At 41.7% G+C, this 27,073-nt stretch overlaps 1 protein-coding gene across 1 annotated transcript in view; it reads right to left on the minus strand.

The window, feature by feature from the left end:
• The window catches only part of PDLIM4 (PDZ and LIM domain 4), a 59,118-nt gene extending 32,503 nt beyond the window's left edge, over nucleotides 1-26,615 (minus strand). Inside the window, exons 1-3 of the mRNA XM_080997264.1 lie at nucleotides 26,327-26,615; nucleotides 12,953-13,104; nucleotides 3,976-4,060 (exon numbers count right to left, since the gene is read on the minus strand). Coding sequence (XP_080853390.1) covers nucleotides 3,976-4,060; nucleotides 12,953-13,104; nucleotides 26,327-26,419 — 330 coding nt within the window. The 5' untranslated portion in view covers nucleotides 26,420-26,615. The remainder of the gene's footprint in view (nucleotides 1-3,975; nucleotides 4,061-12,952; nucleotides 13,105-26,326) is intronic.
• Between the last annotated feature and the right edge of the window lie 458 nt (nucleotides 26,616-27,073).

Below are 27,073 nucleotides of genomic sequence, written 5' to 3' on the forward strand. Positions count from 1 at the left end.
GGAAGCAATCCTAAGTAAAAGTCCATTCACATAATCATATGGGCACATGGTGACCACTTGGAATTGCTGTGCCCACTGATTCTGTGCAGTAACCATCAAGGACAGGCATCCAGTTTTAGCACACAGCTACTCATACCCCAGGATGGAATTTTAACTCAAGACCCCAAATAAGTGGGTGGACCGTGGCTCCCCAGCCTGAATTCCATCCCATCTAAATACGGATTTAGGGTGGTTTTTCCAATGTCATGCAGAAAATCTGGTCCCACATGTGTGGCACCTGCAAAGAACTGGGGCATTAGTGTGATCTGAAGTAAACCAAATATGCAGTGCAGCTTCAAGTGGTAAAGGAAATCATCCCTAAGGTTCTATGATAAATTCTTTAAAACCAGCTATGTTTTAAAGCCTTGCTTTCAAAATACATCTACTACATATGCAACCAATTACAGTTAGCACAGCAGAATGAAACATACGTTAGATGTAGTATTGTAAGTGCTTGTTTTCATATGAAATGCAGGGATAATTAGGCTTGCTCAGTTTTCATGAGTGAAGCAGGAATTTGTTTTCAAAATGGTTTAGTGGCGTCTCCCAACCTGCCATTTATTTCAGAAATGTCATGGCTCATTTATAGCTCTCATTTTTTTTACTCTATGTTAAGAATAACAACTGAAAACATGCTTTAAGTATTATCTCTAAATGAAACATTATCTTCTTTGTCTGTCCAAGAGGAGAAAGTGGAGCTACATCTATTAAAAAATAATTAATATTTAACTCATTGTTTCATGGTGCTTCCATTAAGAGAGTTCTGTTCCACAGGAAATAAACACAGCTAAGTGGCATGTTAGACTAGTAGAATGACACTAATGCTATAACTATTGTCCTGTAGGACGTCAAAAGGACAAATGAAAAGACACTTATGTGGGTGGTATGACTGGCCCAACAAAAAGTAGCTGTTTATTTCACCGGAAGCCAAGAGTGATGTGTACTTTAAGCAAACAAATCTGGGCTCTGTGTGCTGCTTTTGAGACCCCAAGGCCTTTCTGATAAAGCTGTAATCAAGAGGAATGGATAGTTAAATACCAGGTTCCATTGGCTGGCTAACTTTTTTATTATTACCATCAGGGATCTTTGACCACAGACACCCAAGACTAAATTCACCAAAACCTTTTGATCACTTTTATTTTGGACTGCAAACGAACCAGTGACTTTGCAGTGAAAGGCTCTGCAATGTATTGCCAAACCCTTTGTTTCCTAGTTCCCATTTCAGCCTTGTGAATTTCCACAAAGCTAATGCCCATTTTTCAGCAATCCTCCCCCCCCCTCCCTAATGACCAGGAATCAGCAACTACTGTCAATTAACAAGAACAGAGTCTGACCTCACAGTTTGAAACATGAGTTTCCAATCTCTGTTATGCCAGCAAGCTGTCAAATCCGGCACTATGCAAGTGGTCAAGAAAGCAAACAACCCATTCTTTTATTAGCACCATGTGGGTGTATTTTGTCTTTAAAAAAATCTATAAGAGACAAAGCACAGAAGAGTTTATACTAATGATTTCCTTTCCTCAGTGGCACAGGCATTCTTTCTATTTTAGAGGAGAAAAATGGCTGTGTTCGGGTACAGAGATAGGTGTTGTAGTTTTTACAGGAGAGTTGTTATTGTTACATTCGTATTCCACATTTCCTCCCTAATTTATCCACACAACCACCCTTGAAGGTAGGTAATGGCTGAGAGACAGCGACAGACTCAGGGTCACCCAGTAAGCTTCAGGGCAGAGCAAAATGGGGATTTGAATCCTGGTCTCTCAGGAACTAGCCCAACACTCTAGCCACTACACCACACTAGGAGCATTTATATATAGTGCTTTAGAATTCTGAAAGCACTTTAGACACATGATTACAACAACCCTGCAGGGTAGGTCAGTATGATCATCTCGGTATTGCAGAATATGGAGGTTGGGAATAGTGGCTGACAGTATAGTCTTTCCTAAATCCATAGCAGAAGCAACACACTCCCTGGTTTACAGCTCAGTCTGTTATGGCACATTCCTGTGTGTGTCTGTTCAGAACAAAGTGTCACTGAGTTCAGTCAGATCACCTAATATTCTTCAGTAGGAATTCTTGAGGGATTTGATGCTTACAAGTTTCTACCTGGAAAGACCTGATCTGCACCTCTTGTATTCTGGGACCTTTTTTTTTTTTTTAGATTGTTAAAAATAATGCAGAAATTGAATGCAGTTATGGGTAAAAATGTGATAAGGACCAGAAGTGGACAGACTTTCCTTTGCCTGCTTTATAACCAGCCTTTGTTCCCCCCACCCCAGGGTGTTACTCCAATCTGTCTGATAGATTAACTCCCATAAATCCAGAGATTTACAGTCCTCACCATCTCTGCTGTTCCCCTCCCCCTTCCTCATTTCAGATTGTGCTGGCTCCACATACGAAGTCATTGTACATATCACCAAAAATACCAAGAGGAAAATGTAAACTGAAAAGCAAGGAATGTAATGATTTAAAGTACCCCCCCCCCCATGTACGCATCATCATTCAACACCTTGTACATAATGGCCATCTGATTTAGTGACTAACCCTCTCTCACTGTTGAGTCCCTTGTGCATATGGTCAGCAGGAGCTCATTTAACTGAGTGGCAAAATATTATGTTAAAAGGTTGTTTGTGCATTTGGGCTTTTGGTATTGTACTGCAGCTCTGTTTAGGCAGAAGTGTTGAGCTGCTTTGGCTAAAGTGACACTGAAGCTGAACTTCCTACTCAGTCTAATTTGCTATCAGATATTCATGGCAATTAGCACAAGATGCACTCAGAACCCCATTTTGGCATTAGCAGTCAAATTCTCCAGTAATCCAGGAACTACAGTGAAAAAGTGAAAACTGTTAAAGAACAAAGCATTTCTTATCACCACCATTTCCTATGCAGGTAGTAGGTGGATTAATTTCAGCTGTCACTCTAGCCACCACAACATCTTTAAATGCCACTTTGCTTCTCATGTTAAATCACCAGAGAAGCAAACCTGATGAAGAACAAAAGATTTGACTTTGTATGTGTACGCGTGCACTCCAGTGGTGCTGAAAAAGAGAACTGATAGTATGCCAGGCAAGTCTGTCTTGGGCAGAACTACAAAGACAAGGTGCCACAATGGAAAAGCCCCTGTCTCCCCTTGCTGCCCACCTCACTTCAGCCAGAGGCTTGGAGGAGAGCCTCATAGAACAATGTACCATTAGTCACTGAACTGACTGTGTGTTGTGACATGTGCTTGAGAGAAGCACGAAGTGATTCCAGTCACACATCATGAGAAAAGCAAGATTTTTAGCTCAGTGTGGCATGGTAGCTAAGCCAAGGTTTGTAGTGAACATGAATGAAATACAGTAAATGTTTTCAACTCCCTTGCCTTGTTAGGGCAAGGATTTCTGCTTGTGCAAGAGGACTCCCCCCTCCTACTGCACACTCCCCAAATCTGCCCCAGAGGGTTGGAGGAATCCAGAACAGAAGCCAGAGCAGGAGGACAGGGAGAGTCCTGTTGCATAAGTAGAAACCCTTGTGCTGATGAACAGTCACTTGGCACTACAGTGGTACCTCAGGTTACAGACGCGTCAGGTTACAGATGCTTCAGGTTACAGACTCTGTTAACCCAGAAATATTACATCGGGTTAAGAACTTTGCTTCAGGATGAGAACAGAAATAGCGCAGCGGCAGTGGGAGGCCCTATTAGCTAAAGCGGTACCTCAGGTTAAGAACAGTTTCAGGTTAAGAACGGACCTCCAAAATGAATTAAGTTCTTAACCTGAGGTACCACTGTATATGGGATACGAGTGAAAGCACTTTGTACATTAAAAATGTTATCTTTTAAAATTTCATCTCATGTGTCTATTTATTTGTTGATCAGCTAATTGGTGAAAGGAAGTAGCCTCCTGCTTTATCTTATAAAATGGCACAGATATAGTATAGTGTCAAAGGATCACATACCTGTGGCTCTGGTTCTACATTGACTCGATAAGCTTGTGCTTTTCCATCTTCTAAAATATTAGGGGGCCAAGCCTTGTTTTCAGCTCTGCAATAAGAAATACAAAGTCATATATTTATATAACTTATATATATATATAACAATATAGCTTGTTACTTTGCAGTAAACTTGAAGTTGAGCAGAGTTAAGATATTGGTGTTCTTCTAATGAAAATATATACACATCCAAGAGTCAAATCAATAGCCTGGAGGAGACTGGCTATTAATTCTATCAGTGTTTAATTTTTAGCGGTTCTTGTCTTTATTTGTAAGCCATCTTGAGTCATGTCAGGGGGGAAAGCAGGGTATAAATACATATGTAATATTATTATTAATAATAATACTGTAATAATTGCCTCCTTTCCCATTCTGCTGATGGAAGTCACCACTGGATCAAAGAGCTTTATCTCAGACTTCTGCCTACATACCCCCCAAGCCTTTCCTGAATTCAGGGTAGGCTAAGGAGAAAGGGGGATGAGTAGGAAATGGGGAACATTTGAAAACTGGGTCAAGGCACCTCCTGTAAGTAGCTCCCACCCACCTCCTTCCATTGGCACTTGTCTGGATCCAAGCCTCTGTATTTCTCATTTTGGCCATGAAAGTGAATCTAGGGAAAAACTGGAATCTTTCTGTGTATAACGTGTAACTTTCCATTCAGTCTTAGGAGACCTATGCATGTCACTTTGGAAAATATGGATCTTCTTGTTCCTGGTAGGTACAGCTTTACTGTTGTAGCCCAGAATCTTTTATATAGATTTCAGTCCCAATCTGCCCAACACTACAGTTGTATTTAATGTGAATTGATGGCATTTATTAAGCAGAAACGTTGTAGGACACATGTGCAACTTAAGCAAGGAAATTTTACCGAGGGGCTTCTATTTCAAAACTAATGTGATTTTTCTTTAACTTCAGAACTTTGAAAAATGCTGAGTCTAAAAGAAGAGCCACTGAAACCCATGGGAAGGGTTCTGATGCTTTAAGCTCCTCTTGAGTGAAGCCTAACACAGTTGAATTTTCATTTATGTATCTTATTGAACAGAAACTGCTCAAGTGCATTATCACTGTTGGCATTTAAAAATGAAATAATCAGTTGCAAGTTGCTGTTTTGGTTTCAGCCAGCATTTGCAAAAAGAAAGTATCCTTGTAGGTGTAGGTAAGCAAGTGTGTGTGTGTGTGTGTGTGTGTGTGTGTAACTTTCTCCTTTTAGACTGACAGTATGTATGTATTTCCATCCATCCATTTGATCTGGTTCAAATGTAATGCTAAACTATAGTTCAGTGTCATATGTACAACCCTTGGTCTAGTGCCCTCCTCCCTCTCTGGTGCAGCCATGAGGAGGTAAGAAGCTTTCACTTCCATTTTCAATTATTTGTGATTTATAGTTAGGCATGAACCTGAAGACATGATTAACCTTAACTATGGTGTGCTCTGGTCCATGGGGTTACAAAGAGTCGGACATGACTAAACGACTAAACGACAACAACAAATGGTTTAGAAATCCAGGATCATAAACCATGATTTGAAGTCGGCTTGTTTCCCTAAACCATAGCTAAAACTAACCAGTTTGTCTAGAATGTGGAACACAGAAACTCAAAGCTTGTTTACCCCCAAATTAAGTCCATGGTTTCAGGCTACATCAGAATGAGACCAATTAGTTTGATATTTGCTTGTGGCAAGAATCAGTATTTGTGTTCTGACTGCAATCAAACGGCAAGTGGTTTTTAAAATAATCAAAATCCTTAAATAAATCTTGCTAGTAAGCAGAACAGGAAATAGACACAATGAAAGTTACAATGAAACACACAAACTCTTCCACAGCTGCATGAAGAATTTATGCCCACAACTGAGTTCTAAACAGACATACAGTATTTGGAAGCAAGTTCTACTGTGATCAAGGAGAACTTCAAATAAATGGAGTCAGTAAATGTATTCAGAATTAGGTTTAAAGCCAGAACAGCAGAGACATTACGGGTATTATAGAAATTTAGATTTTGGGCTTGCAAAGAATCTGTACAGCTGTGAATGTTGCTGCCAGGGCCAAAGCTGACACATTTTCTCCCCATCAAAATTTCTACTTAGAAAAACTGGAAAACAATCTGATTCAGTGGTTTACAAAAATGCCCAAGGAAAACAAGTACAATGCTTCTGAGTTTCATTTTTGGGCCATACAGCTGTCTGAAACAAACTACAGTGAGACAATTATTCACCTCAGTTTGATTGTAAAGTTCTTGGTAAAAATATTACTGATTTACAGCACTGTGAAAAAAAGCACTGGAGAACAACCATGAAAGTTCTTCCAACCAGACACTTCTGAATCACCAGACAAATGCATTACTTCAGCTTAATTCTATTCCATCATGAGGTATGGCTGTTGGCAACTGTACATCATTGGGGGTGGACACAGAGATCCTTTCTGCCCACTTTAGCAGCCCTGGAAAAATGGGGGGGTGGACATACATCTGCCGAGCTGTACCTTCACATATGGGGCATCCAACTCACAAACCCTAAGCTCATAGTCTTGGTCCAATATAAAATGGGATGCAAATTGGTCACATCATAACTTAGTCCTCATCAGAGAAGAACCACATGTATATGGAAGAGTTCCTTCATGCTAAAAAGAATACACAGAACTATTGAGATTGCTTGTCCAAATCTGCTTACTATTGGAAATGCCCATCAACTTTTTAGAAGGTAGTATCTCTTTTTCTCCTAATAATAGGTTTTAATTAAAATAGTTGATTGATAGCTGCCTATATTGCCCTTGGATCATTAGTTGCATACTTTTAACACACACACATGTTTATTTGAGGAGTTACAAGAATAAAATTGTGTGATTCACTTTTTCAGTGGCACCTTCTTTGGAAACTTGAGACTGTCATGCATAGTAACACTTTCCATACTCGGCACAGAACGAACATATATAGGGCATCCCTTTCAAAGGAGCCTTGCTTTATACCCAAATGTGCTGCAAACACACTGCCTAAATTAATGGATTGGGCCTGTGGTTTTCAGCTGCCATGAAGTGGAATTGGCTCCTGCCTCCTGTGCTCCTTCTGCCAGGAAGTGGGCTGGCAAGGGCACACAGCACACAGTGCGGCATTCCCTCTACTCATCCCAATGACAAATCACTGCCCTCACATACTGCACTCCTTCTGCGCACTACACATCATTATTATGTGACCACTGTGCTCACTAGTACCCTTCAGAGTTTCAGCCTAAGGAAACTTGGAAGGTCAATTCCTAAACCCATATTGTTTCAATTCTCTGCATTATATCATGCATTCTTTACTGGTTTGGAATGCTTTTCTTTACTTACTGAAGAAAACAGCTTCAGTTGTCCATAAAGCTGACATGCAAGAAGAATTATTAAAGAAAATGTTTTCTTAAAGTCCCCTGAATGCATCATTAACAGCTAAACAGCAAATATCTTTACATCACATTTCTGTGAACCAGAATTCATAGAGAATCGTGTTAGAAAACTTTCCTTAAACATCTGCTATAAACTTGACATTTTAGTCTCTTTTGGCCACATCAGAGTAATAAATGAAACCATGTTCTACGCTGGCTCAAAGAAGACACAGAAGCAAATAAGTTGATTTATAGCCTAAATTGCTCTGCTAAAACTTCACCTACCCCCATCACTTACTTTCTCCCACATAAAATGGTTGATGTGTGCTACTCCTAGCTCACCTTACTACTGTATTGCCTTGACGTTTTGCCCCTGCGTCTAAAAGGACTTTAGACCTACCATCTGCTAGCTTTCATGGTGATGTCTAGGTAATTCCTCATCTATGTCAGTAACCAAAATGAATCACTTCCATAAGCAGGACGTGTTTGGAACTGGTCAGAATTTTCCACTGCCTCATATCTTAACAAATGGGGCTACTGTCTTACCCTTATTCAGTCAAAACAGTCACATATCTATGGCTTAATCCTTAGGCTTTGAAGTCAGTGGGTGTTCTACCTGTGGCCACTTCACACATTCAGATGTACACCAAGGATGCTTTTAAGTGTACACCTTTAAATATAATGCATGAATACAGCAGGTCTCTGAGATTTGTTAGTCTGAAGTCTGTTTTATGCTTATATTCTCCCTCCAGTGCTGTTCTCATTATTCCTAACTTTATTGTTTATAGTTTCATTTACACTTAAATGAATGTGTGTTTGGGTAGAGAGAGAGAGAGCAAGCTTCTCTGAGAATCCTTGAAGAGCAGAATATATGAATAAATAAAATTGAATTTTATTATATGGAAATATATCAAAATGATAACTAAGGCACACTTCTGAAATTAGAACAATGATTCTGTTGTCTAACCCAGCCACTGTTCAAAACTAAAATCCTTATTTTACTGGTAACATGGAAATATTATGTCACTTTGCTATTTTCCCTACTGAACTTTCCAATGGGAGTGAAAGGGCATTGGCTGAACATAGTATGAAGAGGGGCCGCGGGAGGGGCGATTCTTACATATCACAATGGGAATAATTCATTTAATGAAGGACAGTGGATGGAAAAACAATTGCCAGAGGATGAAAGATGTTCATTGAGACATGTCCTTTCTCTTGACATGACCATTAATCACATGGCCATAGCTGGGTATCCATGGAACCTTATTTGGCAAAGAGTGAGCAGCAACAAATTCCATGAGGATTCACTCAGCATATATAAAGAGAAACAAAATCATAAACAACTAGGCTATTTGAATTGGTCTACAGAAGTCCCCCCCAGCGCTTTTTCTTAACTCTCACTAAATGGAAAATAAGGAAAGTGGTTTTTTTATTATTATTTCACTTCTCTTCTCCCTCCCTCCCTCCCTTCTGTCTGGTAGAAAATAAATTAAGAAAACAAAGTAGAACATGTCAAGGACACAAACAGGAAAGCAGAAACATAATTCACTGATAGGAATGCATGTGTGTGAAAACACAGTGTCTCAAAACTACAGGAACTACTTATCCAAACTATTAAGAACAGCCATCCTCCCTGTCTGTGTTTTCTTAGACGTTTAGCTTGAATCTAAACCTAAAGGGTACATATGCAATCAGTGAAAATCTTAGTACCAACTAAGCTATCCTAATACATGCCAGCTGAGAATTTGGCCTACAGGGCTGGCTTTTTTTAAAAAAAAAATAATATATAATCATCCTTCCAACCTGAAGGAAAATCAAAGCATCATACTTCCAATTGGAACTGGAACTTAATATCTCAAATCTCATTGAAGTCCCTCAAGTCTGCCAAGGTAAGAAATAACAGAATTTAAAAAATATAAAATGAGAAGCTATGATATCTGTTTTGTGAAGTACTAAGAAGAACAACGTACTTCATTAAGAGGCATCCACTAGGTTCCAGAAGGCTATTATATTAAAACATAAACAGGAATCCTTCAAAAATCATTTTTTGAATCACAGAATATAAATGACAGCTAACTGTTAATGCTCTTAAGACAGTAACCCCCAGTTTATAAGCTGTGGAATGTGTATCGCTGAACTCTTAAGTACTTGCAAGTTTTATTTCCTTCAGTGAGGTCCAAACTGAATAGAGTTTCTGAAGACTGGGCCTTAAATTATTTTTTTACACTGATGCAGCCAAGGCTGAAGTCCAGTTGAACTCAGCAGAACTTACTTTGGAGGGAAATGCAAGGTATTTGTAGGTTATACCAGTTCCTAACAGTAAGCTGAACATTTCTCCTAATCATCTAACAAGTGAAAGTCAGCTCAGTGTAAATGCTAAATCCGTTTTATGTAACAGAATGCAATATTTTTTCTGAAAGTAGGAAAATGAAAGCAAATGCATTCTGTACTTCTGATGTCTGAACATCACAATGCAGGAATTTTGTGGACATAAAACACATATGTTTTTTTTTTAAAAGGAATGGATGTTAAACATGCTGATTTTATAGATGTATTTGGATATTGGAGGTCTAGATTAATTATCAGAAGGGTAGCTTCCCATTTCTTTTGAGAAGCGTTGCTATGCAAGGATGACTCATTCTCAGTGACAAAACAGACCTGGATGTGGCTTGAATAGTGACTAACTTTTATTGGCCAGACAGAATGGTTAGGAATTCAACAAATTGCTAAATGCTGAGTGGAGAAATAAAAAAACCCACGTTACCCCTATGTTTAATTTGGTCCAGTCTAAAAACAGAATCAATAAAAATGTTACTGTAGTTGCTTTAGCTGAAGCACAAAATAAACAAATTGAGTTTCCCCATTAGGAAAGACCTTGCTTTTTACAAAGAGGCAGTTGTTCAGTTTTGGAGGCAAATATATTTTAGATTTAAATTCTTTATAAAGCATTCATAAATGCAGCAATGACCTGACATGGAGAAGTAAAAGGAACAAAAGAAACCCCAACTCCTGTATCATCCAGTAATGTTAGTAGGTCCAGGACAGTAATCAAATCCTTACAAGAAAGAGCAGAGTACAGTAGTGAGGAACTGCGGAAAAGTAACAAATTGGAGAATTACAAAGCAAAAGATTTGTGATCAAAATTAGAACTATGTTGAATTTTCATTCTCACACATTTCTGAGAATGTGTGCACTCCCCCAAACTCTACTTTCCAGTTTTAATTACGTTTGCAGCCATTGTTCCCTCAAACTTTGGTTGCTTCGGCACTTTAAAAAAATACTTTAACTGGGCTTTGTCTTCCTAAATACGTAAGAGTCTGCTGGATCTGGCCAATGGCCCATGAAGTACAGCATCCTGTTCTCACAGTGGCCAACTAGATGCCTATGAAATGCTCCAAAGAAGGACCTGAGCACAATAGCACTCTCCCCACTCATGATTCCTAGCAACTGGCTTTCAGAGGCACTCCAAGAGTGGCGGCAGAACATAGCCATCATGGCTAGTAGCCATTGATAGTCTTGTCCTCCATGAATTTCTCCTTCAATAATTGATAAAATTTTCAGAGACCATGTAATTATTGTGATGACTTCTTGGGGCCATAGAGCCCATCTGATTTAGCTACTCAGTGGCATCCGGTCAGTGCAAATGCAGGAGGCGCTGGGTAGCAAAAATGTCAGATGTTCTGATTACCAATCGGCTGGAGGTCTCCTAGAAAACATGGCTGCTTAAGCAGCTAGATTTTAGTTCCTCACAGGCCAAGACTTTCTCACTGGTTCTGAAGGCAGATGGAGCAAAGATGTTAGAAGCTGCCCTCCCAGTTCTCTGATATTGCAAGGGTTATTCCTCCCCCAGGGCAAATGCTGTTATATCCTTTCTAGGGCGGTGGTGGTGGGATGAAGCCAAAATGGGAGGCAGTTTCTGAGGGGTGCACAAATGTTTACAAAACTCATTTCCCTGGTTCAGCTAAGCTTTTATCAAAATGGCAGAAATCTACTTTAGCCACAATAGAGTTTATTTTGGTGCAGAAATATGCTAGTTAAAGTTATGTGAAAACACATGTGGTGTTGAAAGCATTACATCATGTTGTCTCTGAACAATCTGGTCTCATTCAATCACAGTTATTGGAGACCTGCTGCACTAGAGATAAACACCCCCACATAGCTCATTGTCTTACAATATGAGAATGATAGCAAGAAACAGGGCCCCAGATATCATCTAGCATATCTGTAGACTTGCAATACTTAAATTCACTGAAACTGATGATAATTCGGTTTGCATTTTAAAGCTTCTGTACTGTGTTCTATTGCTAAACTATCATAAGAGTTGAGACGCTTCCCTATAATATTCTCCGCCTACTACCGCTCTGATCTTTTCTACATTTCTACAGAGCCAGTCCTACCAAGAGACAGAGTGAGGTAGATGCCTCAGGCGGCAAATATTTAAGGGCAGCAACTGGAGCTTTAAAATACTTGGAGCAGATCCACACTATACATTTAAAGCACATTCAACATACATTTAAAACACATGACATCCCCCAAAGAATTCTGGCAAGTGTAGTTTCCCCCTCACAGAGCTATAGTTCCTATCACCTTTAAAAGACTACATTTTCCAGGGCTTTTTTCAGCTGGAACTCGCCAGAACTGAGTTCCAGCACCTCTTAGGTGCATTCCAGCAGCCCTTTAGGGTTGTGGCCATGCAGTGTGACAATTGGGTTGCTGTGGTGATTGTATTGGTACAGTGATTGAAACTGTGGCTGCGTGCCGGAGGTGGAAGTCAGCAGCAGGGTTGCCGAAAGTGGCTGTTCCCCCTAAAAAAAAAAGCCCAACAGCTTTGTGTGGGTGCTCAGCAAGTTCTAACACCTCTTTCTAGAAAAAAAGCCCTGACAATTCCCATGATTCTTTGCTAGAATTCACACACTTTAAAATGTGCATTGAATGTGATTTAAATGTGTGGTGTGGCTCTGCTCTAGTTCTCCAAAGATGGGAAGAGTCTAGGAGGCAGAGGCTCAAAAGGCCTCAGCTTCACTTCCAACCCTTGCTGGGGCAGGTTGCTCATTTGCCCTGAGGGTTACTCCTCGGGGCGGGAGAAGGACAGGTTGCACTTGAAAATGTAGTGTGATAAAAATCCATTTTACAATCCACAAGTGTGTATCGTGAACATTAGGTAGGAAATGACCAACTGATTGTGCTCTGTCAGTTGCTTCATACATTCTGATATGTCTATGCACACATCCCTATGCATGCTGACTTTTTAAAAAGGGTCATCTTTACTCCTAGAAAGTAAAAAGTTGAACATTTTGAGAGAATGGGCAGTATTCAACTAAGTCTTACTCAGAGTGGACCTATTAAAATTAATGGGCCTATCATGTTCATTTATTTTAATGGGTCTACTCTTGAGTAAAACCTGCTTGAATACCACTCAATGGATATAGGAATGTACCCTCCAACATTTAGAATACTACACATGGCACATTTGTGAGTGAGGCGCAAGCAGATGCATAATTCCACTGTCCAGCCACAGGTTCACTACATACATTTTGGTGAATGTGCACAGATGTAGCGCGTCAGCATGAAGAGGCAAGCACAGATAGTTTACCTGTTCACAGATAGGGTCAGCTGATCCAGACAAGCTTTGATCTTGTTTTGTGCTTCTAGATGTGTCATGTTTTCTGTGCTCTCACCATTAATTGACAAGATGACATCACCTGGGCAAAGGCTGGCAAGGGCGGCTTTACTTCCAGGATTAATCTGCATGAGAGAAAGAAAAGTTTAATTACTATGAAGTTTTAATAGCGAGCGACTCAGATTTGTTCCTCAAAGTAAACTGTATGTGGAGAAAAAGCAGATCCAGGACATTTATTGACTTTTATTCTTGTTGGGGTTGTGAGAGTGAAGAAAGCAGAGTAGAAACTGGTAGCACACTGTTTTTAGAGCTTCCCTGAGCAAGCAGCTTTGAACTGAGCGAGCCAGCAGAAAAGAACAGAGAAACCCACAGGAAAACTGCTGATCCATTACAAATGGCCAAAGTCTCTCTGCAACGATTTCCAGCTCATAAGGATTGTAACTAAGGTTAAAATGTATTGGCTTATTTCTTTCTCTTTCTCTGTAGAGTGCCACATATTATGTGGCCAGAATCATGCCTATTTCGAGTTAAACAGCTCAGTGAACTTAGTCTCCATTGACAATAGTTCAGGTTAGAAGCTTGAAACCCAGGCCATGATTGTATGGCCAAATATCACTGGAGAATCACTGGAGTCAATAAAGAGTGTTAAGGATGCTTATGGAATCTGCTTCTGCTGGATTTTTGAGATTTCACTGTACTGAATTAGGTTTCACCCAACAATGTTCTCATGCTCTTTGATCCAGTAGAGACTTCCATCTCCATGTATTCATGATCCTTGTTTGTGAGAGCATCCGGCGGTTGCCATACAAGAGTCCACCAGTGCAGCATTTGTACTCCCACACAGTTCCATAGCCTGGTGAATAGGGACCATAGAGTGGTGGGAAGCCAATGTTGCATTATGGGGGAGGTGTGTACTAGCAGAGAGGTGATAAAGCATATTTTCTGAACAATATGTAGCTGAAGACTGAGTATGTAGATGTTCAGGTTGGGCATTCCAGCACCAGACAACAGCCACAGGGATATAACTTGCACCTTGCTAACTTATTAGTGATATTCTGGGGGGAAATGTTACAATTGAGACTCATTCAGAAGCTAGATAAATCCAAGCTGACTCTTATACTGTGAGGGGACTACAAATGCATTTGGCCCTTGGAAACCCCCATTTTTATTACCAAGGTTCACTGTTTTGTCACATGCTTTGGATCAGCTCATTCAGTTCAAGGGACAAATGAGAAATTGTTTCTATAATTGAAAGAAACAGTCAACATGGTGGCAACTATTCTAATAGCCTTCTGCCAGGGTGTTATCTTCCACAACAACTTTCCCTGACTGCTGTTCAGATTACCTGTCACTTTCCAGTCATGCATGAAATATCATGCTGTTTATTAAATCTTTATCGCTTCCCCTCCTGCTGTTTTTGTATTAATGCCAAAATCTTGCAAAGCTTGTAACTCCCTTTGAGGGAGGCTAATGACACATCCTGTAATTTGAATTTGTAGTTTGAATTTGAAAGAAAAATGGGGAGTGGATTCCACACTCCAAAATGAAATGAAGTTTTCCTTGAACCAATGGGTATCAGAACAAATAGTCTTCGTGCCCAAGATTAATCTATTATGATATAATGGAAGTAGATTAGTGGCCAATGAATTTGTGAATAATTTAACTCCATGTTTACCCTCTAGCTTTCTCCACAGTCATTCCCAGCATCTGTTGTTGCTTCCAAGCACAATTGCCATGTAAAGCTAGACTACTATGGTAAGAAGAAGAAGAAGAAGAAGAAGAAGAAGAATTATTTTATTATTTATACCCCACCCATCTGGCTGGGTTTCCCCAGTGTTATCTAATGACACATTTCTCTGGAGTTTTGGTTAATTATATCTTGCTGCGTTAAGAGATCATTCTTATTGCAATGACCATAATTCTGTTTCCTGAAGAGATGTGTAGCTTCTTTTAAATAAGCTGAGAATGATTTTCTTACAAATAAATAAGCACTTGCTGCTTAATATGGATCATAGATGACAAAACTTTCACCACAGTCGTTTTTAGTTAATAGCTTGCTGTAACTATAGATGACTTTTCTGTTAATTCACAGAAAGCCAGCAATAATTTAAAGTAACAGAACAAATAAACAACAAACAATAAAAGAGCAGAATTCTCTGAAGCAGGCTTTTCAGAAACGAATTGCATAGCACATGAATGATGTAAGATTGGAAACCTGTTTTCTTTAGGTTAGATGAGTGGTTTTTTTTTTACAAATGATTGAGGTGCCATCACAAAACAAAATTAAGTATAAAACAGAGGTAGGGTCCGAGCCACAAAACAAAAACCCACCGTTTTCTGTTTGAATTTAGCAAACCCCTCAATCCACAGAAGGCAAGCTCCTTCCTTGTCTTTCAGGCCATTCCCCTCATCTCTCTTTCTTTCCCTCCCCCATTAACATCAGCACCCAAACGTATGCAAGATTGGCACTGCAGAATTGTCCATTGGAACTGTGTCAGGTTAGGACTATAATCCTGCCCAAGATTAAAAAGCCTTTCTAACCATACCTTCAGGTACTCCTAAGCTGACAATACTCTACAGGTCCTTTTCTGTGATGGCCCACCACCTCTGGAACTCTCCCCTCTTTAATAGCTCCCTCACTCCTTACATTTAGGAAGGCACTTAATGCTTTTTTAAAAAAATAAATAAATCAGGCTTTGGAACTCCCCTAGCTAATTCGGCTGCTATCTAATCTGCTATAGTTTTGGGTTGTCTGTTATATTCCTACTTTATATACACCTCAGCAGCTGGTATTTATTCAGCTTCTCAAGCTTTCTATTTCATAAAAAACACTCCCATGCAGCAACCCTGGAAGTATGTACTGACAGAGTCACTTTTCTATCCAGATGCTGTATTACATAACTTAACAATATTACACAGATGCTGTGTCATGAAACCTAAACATTCAGTCTGCCCCTTCTAGCCATTGCCTTTTATTAAACCCCTTATAGGCCAGTTTCTTTCAGAACTGAGATGGTGGTGAGAGGAAGCTGATGAAATAGCTTATTGCTGACTTTTAAAGGATTAGATTTTTAAAAAGCATAAAAAAGAACACCAGTGTAGCAACATATTTTTATTAACCAAAGCACAAACACTAAAATGTCCCATAAAATGGTTTAAGTTTAGAATTGTCCCTAACTAACAGTTCCTTAAGAAGGAGACCAGACAAAAACTGTACAATGGTACCTCGGGTTACAGATGCTTCAGGTTACAGACGCTTCAAGTTACAGACTCCGCTAACCCAGAAATAGTACCTCGGGTTAAGAACTTTGCTTCAGGATGAAACCAGAAATCGTGCTCCGGCGGCACAGCGGCAGGCCCCATTAGCTACAGTGGTGCTTCAGGTTAAGAACACTTTCAGGTTAAGAACGGACCTCCGGAACAAATTAAGCTCTTAACCCGAGGTACCACTGTATTAAAATAAGCATACGCTTTTAAGAAGATTCATTAACTGGGTTTCATTAAAACAACACAGAAGAGTTTGTTTTAGTGGATTGCAAATATCACTGACTGTTATTGATTACAATTGCCACAGGCAGTTTTGGCAAGAAGCAGATGAGTTGCAACTGACAATCATGCAAGTTTAACTCTCTTGGTATGGGGGTGGAAAACGTATGCAAGCCAAAGGAAGACTTAAGATGAACTTACATAATTCTGAATGAAGTGAGTCAGTGCACGACAGACACCTTCCTTTGGATGTTTCAGTTTGTTATTTGTTTTGTCTAGACTAGAAAAGTTTCTGAACTTGAAAGTTCTCTATTGTATTTTGCAGAGGCCAAGAAAGCAGGGCTATTTAACAGACAATGGTACCTTCATTTCTGCTTTCATTGCAGGACTGAAAGGGATGCCAGGCATCCTCCAGCCTAGTTCCTTGCTTTTCATCTGTTTGCGTGATTACTATGGTTGGGTTGACACATGAGGGAAATGAAGTCATGACCTCTGAAGGTAAGATATATTGTTTGCATTTTCTCTGGTTTAGCATAGTGTTAGAGACTGAACTATGAATCAGAAAGAGTTTACTGTGTGTCAGTTAGCAGACACAGGGTACCCAATCTGGATTGTAACCACAATGAGGGGCAAAAGGTTAGAGCCACCTACTATCCCTTTAGGGTTCCAGCATAGATCAAACCCTCCTACACATGCTGTTTACTGTTAAAAAGCCCTTCAACAATTGCTAGTTTTGAGAATGGTACTGCATCTAGTTTGGCTGTCAATGATAATATGATTTTCTGTGCTAATTATTGCTGTAATTTTTCTCCCTGCCTTTTTTTTCTTGCAAAATATATAAAAGAGTTCTGAGTAAATCATATTTCAGTACAATGCATGGCTGGTATTTTATACTGGTTTGTTTGCAAACACCCTATGCTGTTCCAAAGGGTCCCTCAACTTCCACGAATGTCTTTTTGCAGGGTGCATGGGGGTACAATGGTGGAAGCAGCCAGGAAAGCCTTACTGCATGAGTGGAGTTCTGCTTGCTCTTCTTTGAATCCAACCCAATGAGTGGCAAAGGAACACTAAATATTTCCAGTTAATTGTGCGAGCTTGGTAAAGGAAAGGCAAGAGTTAGGGTTGTGTTTTTGTTTTTTTATAAGGTCTTGTAATCCCATTATCCCTCCAACCTTCTGAACGCTACTACCCACAACTTCTCTTCTAGCCATGAATGTGGGAGAACAGGATCAATGAGTGCCTTTGTGAGGGCTGCTTCCATCTGCTGATGTGTGGAGTGCTCAGCTCTGTCCCCTGGAGACTGACACATTTCCTTCACATTCACAGTATAAAGCTATCCCTCTCCAGAGATTGCAAGAGCCTGCTGCTAAAATGTATGGCTTTAGTTATGAATCTTGTTGCCAGCCAAGAAGAGCTGAGTTATCTCACGAGTGAGGAAAAGGGAAGCAGAGAACCACAGTGCTTGGCTTCCCCCATCCATGTCATCCTCTAATGGTAGAATTATATGTTTCAGTTACAGGAATCATATGGCTGTTGCCAAAAGCAGCAACCTTACAGCTCTTTCTCCCTCCTCCCCCACAAACATTTAACAGTACAAAGCATATAATGTGCCAATCCCAACCCTCGAAAGCCAAGGGAATCAACTGGAGAATGGATAAAGAGACTCTCAGCTCAGTGACATCATGTCACACATTTTGTACCAAAGGTTATGGGAAAGATAGGAAGTGGAGACATAGGGCTGGTGTTTTTGAGGGCCAGTGGCAAGTATGAGGGCTGTAACCAGGGCTGGCCCAAGACATTTCAGCACTTCAGGCAACCCCAGAATGGAGCTACCCCTCTCCCTGCCAGTGAAGAAGGAGTGAGTGAAGGTCAACATTAGGAACGAATTGGGGGAAAGAGAGAAAGATCAACATTGGGATCTACTGGCCCTGGGTACCTTGCCACCTGAGACAATCGTCTCACTTGGCTCCAAGCGTTGGCCGCCCCTGACTGTTAGGGAATGCACAAATGTAGAGCATTTTCCTTTCTCAGTGGGCCTTCTCCTATTCAAGGATGAGCCCTAGTGGGCCTACCTAGTGACTGTGACAACAGACAACAATGGCACCAGGAGTGCTTTAATCTGTTCTAATCAGCACAAAGATCATGAACCAAGGGGATGAGGAGTTCAATGGAGCTGAGAACTTGTTACAAGAACTTTTCAAACCCATCTGCCAAGCTCAAAAGCCAAAGCAGGAGACCCTTACTTACAGAAATCTCTATTCCTATTGGAGTGCCTACCCTGTGTCAAGGTGGGTGCATGACTTAGCCACCCAGTGCTGAGAAAATATTTTTAAAGAGAGCCCAAGTGGTACACGTGCACCCAGCCCAATAAAGCTATTGTGCTTATCTAATTAAATTAAACAAATCTACCTCATTTGTGAATCATATAATGAGGACCTCTTGATGCACTCACTCAGATGTCTCTAACAATATAAATATATTTATATTCTTTGTGTATCAATTTATCACTGGCAATAATATATTATTATTTTTATCTCTTAGTGCCATTTCTGTAATTCAATTCATTGCCCTCTGTTTATTCCCTTTTAGAGCTTTTGCACAACAAATGGTTGAGTATGAAAACAATCCTTTTAAAACTGGATGTTGTTGTTTTTGCTTCTTTTGAATAAATATAAGCATAATAGCTGGACTGATCTGATTACTATACCAAGCTATTAAATTTACATATTCTAAATATACTTATGTGTTAGCAGCATCACTGTTATAATCTGGGAACCTGATCCTATTCCCATTTTATTTCAGGTACAAGGTTTGGAGTCAGTGACATTTTCTATTTTAAAATGTTTTAGGTTGTTTTTCTGTTGAAAATGTCAAATCACGACAGTCTACTTGAGAAATGGATATAATGGTTTCAGGCCTTGGTTCAAAGTGGGAACCTTGATGTTTGCATATTATTTCCACAGAAACTTGGAGCACCTGTGTCAGGAGAACAATAGTTTAAACTTTGTTTTTAAAATACTGATGTCATTACACTAACATTGTAAAAGTTCTGTAAATCCCCTCCATTAGGCTGAATGTGTTTTGTCCAGCTTGGCAAAGCCTGAAAATGTTTAGGGTGTGTGAGGTTTATTTTGTTAAGCTTCCACCAAGGTCAGACCTTGAAGGAATGGAACAACATGAATCATTCCTTCCGTCTGATTTCCTATCCCAGATTATCAGTGGGGCTGATTAATTAAAGTAATTCATTTTATGCACAAAGTCAAGATTATCTTAGTTTTCTGTGGGGGAAAAGCACTATTAAGTGCTTAAGTTAAGGGTAGTTCATATTGATGTTCAAAAGCAGGGAAATTTAAAACTGAGCCATAAAGACCCGCACATTGCTACTTAAGAAATAGAACTGAATTTTCTACAGTAAATCCCAAAACTAGAAATTTATCAGGAGCCAACCATTGTTAAATAGAGGAAATAATAACCATTAATGCAGCTACACCATTTTTGTTGAGAAACAGCACCCATGCTGTATTGCATGATTAAATTATACACATGGATTACATGATAGTACACAAGTAGATCTATAAGCATATTCCAGCCATAAGACATAAAGGCTTCTTTTGTGGTCTCTACAACCATAGCAGGCGCTGTAATTCTCCAACAGTTTGACTTCACCCCTGAAAGGGCACTTTTCCATTGTCTCCCAAGACAGATGGATGCCAGCCAACCAATATTTTCCTTGCTTCAAATTAACACTCAAAAGCTACATTTGCTCTAGTGTATATATCTGTAACGTTTTATGACATTGATAGTTGTTGGTACATGTTCCCAACCTAAACACAAATGACTGTGATATTCATGAGCTGGAAACATCTCCCTTTAGGGTTGCCAATGTGGTGCTCATAGGCATCAGTGTGCCCAATACATCTTATGATACCCATGAAAGGTTTCAATAAATATTCCCTCAAAAATCCACATGAGAGACTGCTTGGACTTCCTGCTCAGCTCCTGTTTGCATTAGTTCAGCTCCCTTAAACATGATCACATTTCATGGATGCCAGGATTGGACATTCATCCTACCATCTCCTCTGGCAGTGGCTGATGTAGGCGCATTTCCCCCATTGATGGAAAAGGGACAAACCTGCATTATTTTATGGTTCTGTCTCTTTTTGTGCTTTCTTTGATGAAGCAGCCATTACACTATGCCGCCATGACAGCCATGTTTGTGCTATGTCATGTAGTGGGGGTGGGACCAGGGAGGCCATGGCCCCGGGCGTAAATTTATGAGGGGGCACAACCAGGCACCTCCACAACAGGCTCCCACATTGAGGCCAGAGCTGTAGGGAGGCAAGCCACACCTGGGCCAGGCCTTTGGTGCTGGGCAGTGGCAGTGCCTCCTCATGGCTGGCAGAGGGACAGCTGCACTTGTGCCACCACCACCCACAGAAGAGGCAGGGAGGAGGAGGAAGGTGGGAAAGCAATGCCAGAGCCACGTGTGTTGCCCAGAGCACCTAGCTGCAAGGACAGGAGGTCAAGGCGACACAGCATTGCTATTGGCTTCACGTTTTCTGCCTTATTTCTGCTCCCAGGTTGGGGCTAGTTTGCAAGGAGAGACTCCCTTGATTAGATGCTGGCCAGCAAATGGACTGATTGCTGCCCAGTCCACCAGGGTGTCAGGGAGCCGACAGGGAGAGCAGGTTGTTCGTAAGTCAGAGAAAGAGAGAGAAACACTTGAACAGTGAACACACAGAGGGCAATCCTGTCTTAACAAAGCAGTTGTTCGGTGGGGCATAGCAAGCTGTCAGCAGAAAAGCTGTCAGAGTGGCCTTGAGGGAGAATTGCAGGTTCTACCTCCCCTCTGTCATCACTATCAGCACCTACATCAAAACTGGGAACCTCCTCTCCCTGTCCTCTCTTTGCTATCCCCTCAAGCACCCTACTTCTAGCACATCCCAGCTTCTCCCCTCCTCTGAGGTGAGACCAGAGTCCCACCACCAGTCCCCAGGCGTGAAATCCTCTTCTTCTGTGCCTTCCCTGCGGGGCTCTTGGTTGGGTGTATCCCACCCCTCTTCCTCATCCAGCCAGTTCCTAACACAGGGGGATGCAACACATGCCCCGCCCCAGGCTCCAGCTACCCACTCTACGCCCCTGACACCATGCCCCAATGGCAGCAACTTTGTGACTAGCCCTTTGTCCAAATTCCAGATGTGCCCACTGGCCCAAAATTTTCACAGTGCCTGGTTAGTGGGGCTTAATTCTGAATAAACATTTATAGGATTGCTCTGTAAGGCTGTGGTCCAATGCACATTTGTTGGGGAATAAACCTCACAACACAGTGAGACTAATTTCTGAGTGAACCTGAACAGGATCACACTTAAAACGGCTTAAGAATAGGTTATCTGGTGGTTCTCTGGATATGATAAATTCCATTAAGACCAAAGGGTGGCAGAGAGCTAGCAAACATTTTTTAAATAAACAAAAAGTGTTGATGCCTAGAGACCAATTGCTTTCCCTCTGGGCATATCTATTATGTGCTTGTTTAACAGATGTCTGTATTATTTTACTCACTCCTCATCAGTACCTTGTCACATGTTCCTTGCCTGCTACTACTCAAGGTCTGTGTTATTAAAATCCCCCCCATTAAAATAATGGGATTTGGGGAAAACCTATCTAAATTAAGAAGAATATATAGAGTTTTGCAGCCAAATATATTCAAATTGACTGTAACAATTACAAATAGAATAGTTTTGAAAAGTTATTCATTTGCCTGTCTTTGACATTTTGTTTTGGGATTGCTGGATGTGATTCCCATTTACTGCAGCGACTTCTTCCAGACTGAATGCAGCTACAGAGAATGAATTTTGCAGGCTGCATTGGGGGAAACACCTTTTAGCAGCTGTTTCTCCTTGCAATGTATGTGACAGCTTTATGAGCCATTATGTATACCTATCCCAAACACAAAATGGCTACAAAAGTGGTATAAAAAAGGCAAGTTATCTATTTGACTTCAAAGAAAAATGTTCAGTCCTTTAAGACACACCCAAGATTCAAAGTTCACAAACTTTTGCAATGAAAAGACAAAGGAGGTCAGTATTTTTGACACAACAAATACCCAAAATGGAATGGTCTAAATAGCATAGTACCATGTTTGCTAACTCATTTACCAAGTTCTGTATTTTTGTGATAAAATGCTGTTTTAATACTAAAAAAAAAATCCTCACTGCTTTGTAATATATATAAGACTTTTACATATCCATTTTTCAAGGCAGCCTGAAGAAGAAATGGGTAACAACTTATTGTAGGATTACTTTATATTTCAATTTGAGATTAAATGTTCCCTATGTCTCTGGGACAGTAGCTGATGTTCTATATTAGGAAAAGAGCTTGGGATGTGTTGAATAGCTTAGCTTTAGCAGTGTAAACATTTTGTTGTTGGGGGAGGAGGATTCAAAGTTAATTTTTATTAACTACTAAAATGGTCATAATCTCCGGTGAAGTTGCTTCAAAAGGCCTCTCTGAAAGGCAAAATGCAGCCCTACTCTTTAATTACTAACCATTGGGTTAAATCATAGCAAGGTTAACTTTGTATTAACAAGCCTGTACCACACAACGTGCCAAATTCTGCACTGTCTCCTCTCCCTGAAACTCGGTTTATGAAAACAAGATTTCAAAAGTGTTGCTGCAGGCGGAATCTAGTGCGACACTGGAAAGCTGCTGGCCAGGTGGTCACATGTCATGTGCTTTGTGTTTCCAGGTGAATAGGAAATAGTACCTCAATTGTTTTCTTATCACATGAGATTATTGTACTGATTCCCTTTCTCAAGCTGAGGTGGGGAAGAGACTTTAAAATATAAAGCTCTGTTATTTTGAACAGATGATTTGTTTTGTATTCCAAAGCACTGTTGTTTTTCTCCTTGGGGAAAAAAGCAACAACAAAAAGTGCTAGGATTTGAAAAAGATGGCATGACTACAGCCATGACTATAGCCACCTCAATGTAAAGTCTGCCCAGGTTCCTCGCATAGCTTGCAGTAGGCCTACAAGAAAAATCTTTACAACTACCCAACCATTTGGCACCCTCCTAAATAGTAATAGAGCATCCCTCCATGCAGAAGTTGAACAAGCTTTGATCTGATTAACAGGACTGGCAGGTCCTGTTGATCACTGACTGGCAAGATGGCTCATGATGGATAGCTCAGTCAGTAGAGCAGGAGACTCTTAATCTCTGGGTCATGGGTTTGAGCTCCACATTGGACAAAAGATACTGGCATTGCAGGGGGTTGGACTAGATGACCCTCATGATATCTTCCATCTCTACAATTCTATCATTCTATGGCTCATTCCGTTTCAAAGTGCTCCAAGCTGCCCTTTTGTTCTCATTAGCCCCAGCTCTGTTGACCTCACCTGCTGCTGGTCTTATCACATGAATTTCTATCCTCCAGCACAGTGGAATCACCTTTGAGATAAGTTCAGGTGTCTAAAAGCTTCTTGCTTTGAAGACCTCCCTTGAGCTTTTCTTCTCATTAGATCTGGCTGAGAGCCAGCTTCAGTCTCCTCCTACCTGAAATTTTCAGCTCTCAGAAATTTCATTCGTGTTCTGTTCCTCTCTCATCTCATCTTCAGGCCAATATGCCTAGGAACTCACATGTGGCCTCTACAATAAAACTAAGGCATATTTCTGGCACCTATGATCCCCATACTTCTTTAACATCGCGACAGTTCAGTTCAGGGGGCAAAAGTTGGTCAGTGGCTGGCAACTACAGTAGCTCAATAGAGACTCTATATTTAGAAGTACGGAATGCTGGATCCTGGGCAGAAATGATAGATATCCCCCATCAGCTCGCAAATTTTCATATCGCATATTTATATGAACCCTGGTCTGATCTAGCAATTCATATCTTACTTTTTAGCTTCCTTAATATCTGTGGAAAACTCAGTCTGACAGGTATTGCTTAGCCTGGCTGTATCTTTTCTTTCTTCTCCCAGCAAGCCCTGTTACATTTTCCCTTGAAAACTGACAGCAAATACATACTCACTGCTTTTAAAATACCATTACGGTAGGCACCAGGAATGGTTTGCAGAAAGAGTCAAACAGGGAACTAATTAGCTGGAGTGGGTGGGAGGAGTGCCTGAAGGGTGCTGGTTGAAGGGGGGGTTACTCTTTGCATTTTTATGTAGGAACATAAGTAGAGCCTGATGGATTAGGCCGACCCAGTCCAGCATCCTAGTGTCACAGAGGCCAACCAGATGGCTATAGGAAAACATGCAAGCAGGCCATTTGGTTTGTGAGTGGTGTATATGTGAACAGGACAAATGTAAGAGCAAAAGCGAAAACTGCATCCACAAATTTGCATGGGTCTCTATTTATTTATTTCAAATTTGAACCACTGAAAATATTTGCAGCATTTTGAGTTGACATTTGCATCCAAAGCCTATGCATTGTTTACTCAGAAATGTATTTAAAGGGGTTTACTTCCAAGAAAGCATGTATAGGATTGCAGTCATTGTGTGGCTGGATGGGGGAGAGGGAAAGAATCAGATGCTCTCTAGTATCTAAATATATGGTTTCTGTTAGAGGCATGTTTTGAAGTAGGCACTTCAAAAATTCCAAGAGAGAAGGACACCTTGCCAGTTACTGGGCTCCTGTTGGAAACAGTTTCCTCATTTCTTAAATCCACTGTTTCCCTGCGGTACATTCACTTCCTTAGTGAAGCTCAAGAAGTGTACATATACAGTGGTACCTCGGGTTAAGTACTTAATTCGTTCCGGAGGTCCGTTCTTAACCTGAAACTGTTCTTAACCTGAAGCACCACTTTAGCTAATGGGGCCTCCGGCTGGTATAATTTCAGGAGAGCCATTCCTGATAAATGACTGGTCCAAGGATTGCCTTGCCTACACAGCGCTCGAAAATGCTGAGACCCAAGCAGAAAAGAGAGAAACAGCAGATAAACCCAGTCGCTTCAAGGGCTGGAGATTCCCTGCTCTGCGCTGACGCTCTGCATTCATTGGTGGGCCAAACACAACACCCAGTCAGACCACTTGGTGCAAACTCTTCCACTTGCTTCCCTGGAACAGATCTCAGGCGACCCAGCCCGCTATTTAGAAGCAGCAGCCCATCGCTGTTAAAGGAGAACATCTTTTTCTGCTCCTCCCAGCAGCCCGCTCTTGTTTTTAAAGATCCATGGTTCCAGGTTCTCCTTCTCCTTTAAATCTAAGTCGCTACCCAGCTTTGCTTAGCCACACTCCGATCCCAAATAATATCCCTCTTCTCCACTTACAGCACCAGAGAGGAAACTCCTGAGTTTTGAAACCCACTGAGTTTTGAAACCAAAGCAGCTGGGCAAAACCAGCCTCCTCCTGCCTCAGCACCCCTGAAGGCGGGTCTTGATCCTGCCTCCTCCGTCGTCTTAAGTTTTCACAAGCCATGCCACCCTCCCGCATCCAGCAGCGACGAGCGGAACTCGAAGCGCGCAACAAGTGCCTCTGCGGGGGGCGATGCTCCACGGAGCGCTTGGCGTCCCTGGAATGCCGCCTTTGTTGCTGCGGCTGCTGCTCCCCGCCGCGACTCAGTTGCCTCAGAGGCTGCGGCGCCCGGGAGGCACCCCCCGTCGGTTGAGAGCCCAATGGCGCAAAAGGCTTGCTGGTTTCCCTCGCCTCACGCGCTGCCCAAACTGACCGAGTTCCTCGCCTCGCTGCGCGCAGGTCGTCGTCCCCTCAGAAGGCAGCCCAGCCGAGCCCAACGCGGGTCAGGGCATGGTGACAGCCTCGCGCCGGCCGGTGCCTGAGGCGCTTCTCAAGGCAGCAGCCAGCCCGTGTCGTCCCCCCCCCCGAAGAAAACGAAAGGGACGCGGTTTCTCCCTCGGGAGACTTACCCTGGAAATGGTCAGCGGGGTGCTGAAGTCCTTGCCCCCGACCAGCCGGAAGCCCCACGGCGAAGGGCCGCTCAGAGCCACTGTCTGGGGCATGGCGGGGCGCCTCAGTTCGAGAGAGAAAGCGAACGAGAGAGGGACTGAAGCCTGAGGGGGGGAAGCGGCGCCTGCTCCGCTCACTCTCCGCTCGCTTCTCCCAAACTCGGCTGCTTTCTAATCCACTTAAAGCGACTGCTAATCTCCGGTCCGGCCTGACGTCTCTCTGTTCCTCCACCTCGGGGAGAAGAGGAGGAGGAGGAGGCGGGAGAGGAGAGGCGGGGAGAGGCGGGTCGCTTGGCGCGCAGGGCGGTCGGGGCTTCGGAGTCCGACGGGTCGCTCTCAGGTGTCCTCAGGATGACCCTCCCGCTCCAAGGAGCCCTGTTGGAGAAGCTGGAGAACTTCTCTCTCTCAGGCTTTCTAGTCAGAGCTAGAAAGAGCTAACTGTAGGAGTTAGATAGCAACACACACAAGCCCTTCCTACCTGTTGTTTTCTCACCAAGGACTAGTGGGTTGCTCACCAGTTCTCGAATTACACAGAAGAAGAAATGAGCAGCCTGGGCTATGTATGTAGAACATTTCTTACCTTCACCTTTCATGGAAAACATTCCCCAGGGGCCTACAAAAGTGTGATTAAAATTGTCTGCAGGACAGATAAATGCTGGATAAAACCACCCGAAAGCATACAGTGAGGGAGTGTCAGACTAAAAACAT

The sequence above is a fragment of the Podarcis pityusensis genome, assembly GCF_964106645.2.
Source record: "Podarcis pityusensis genome assembly, chromosome: 2".
Taxonomy (NCBI): Eukaryota; Metazoa; Chordata; class Lepidosauria; order Squamata; family Lacertidae; genus Podarcis; species Podarcis pityusensis.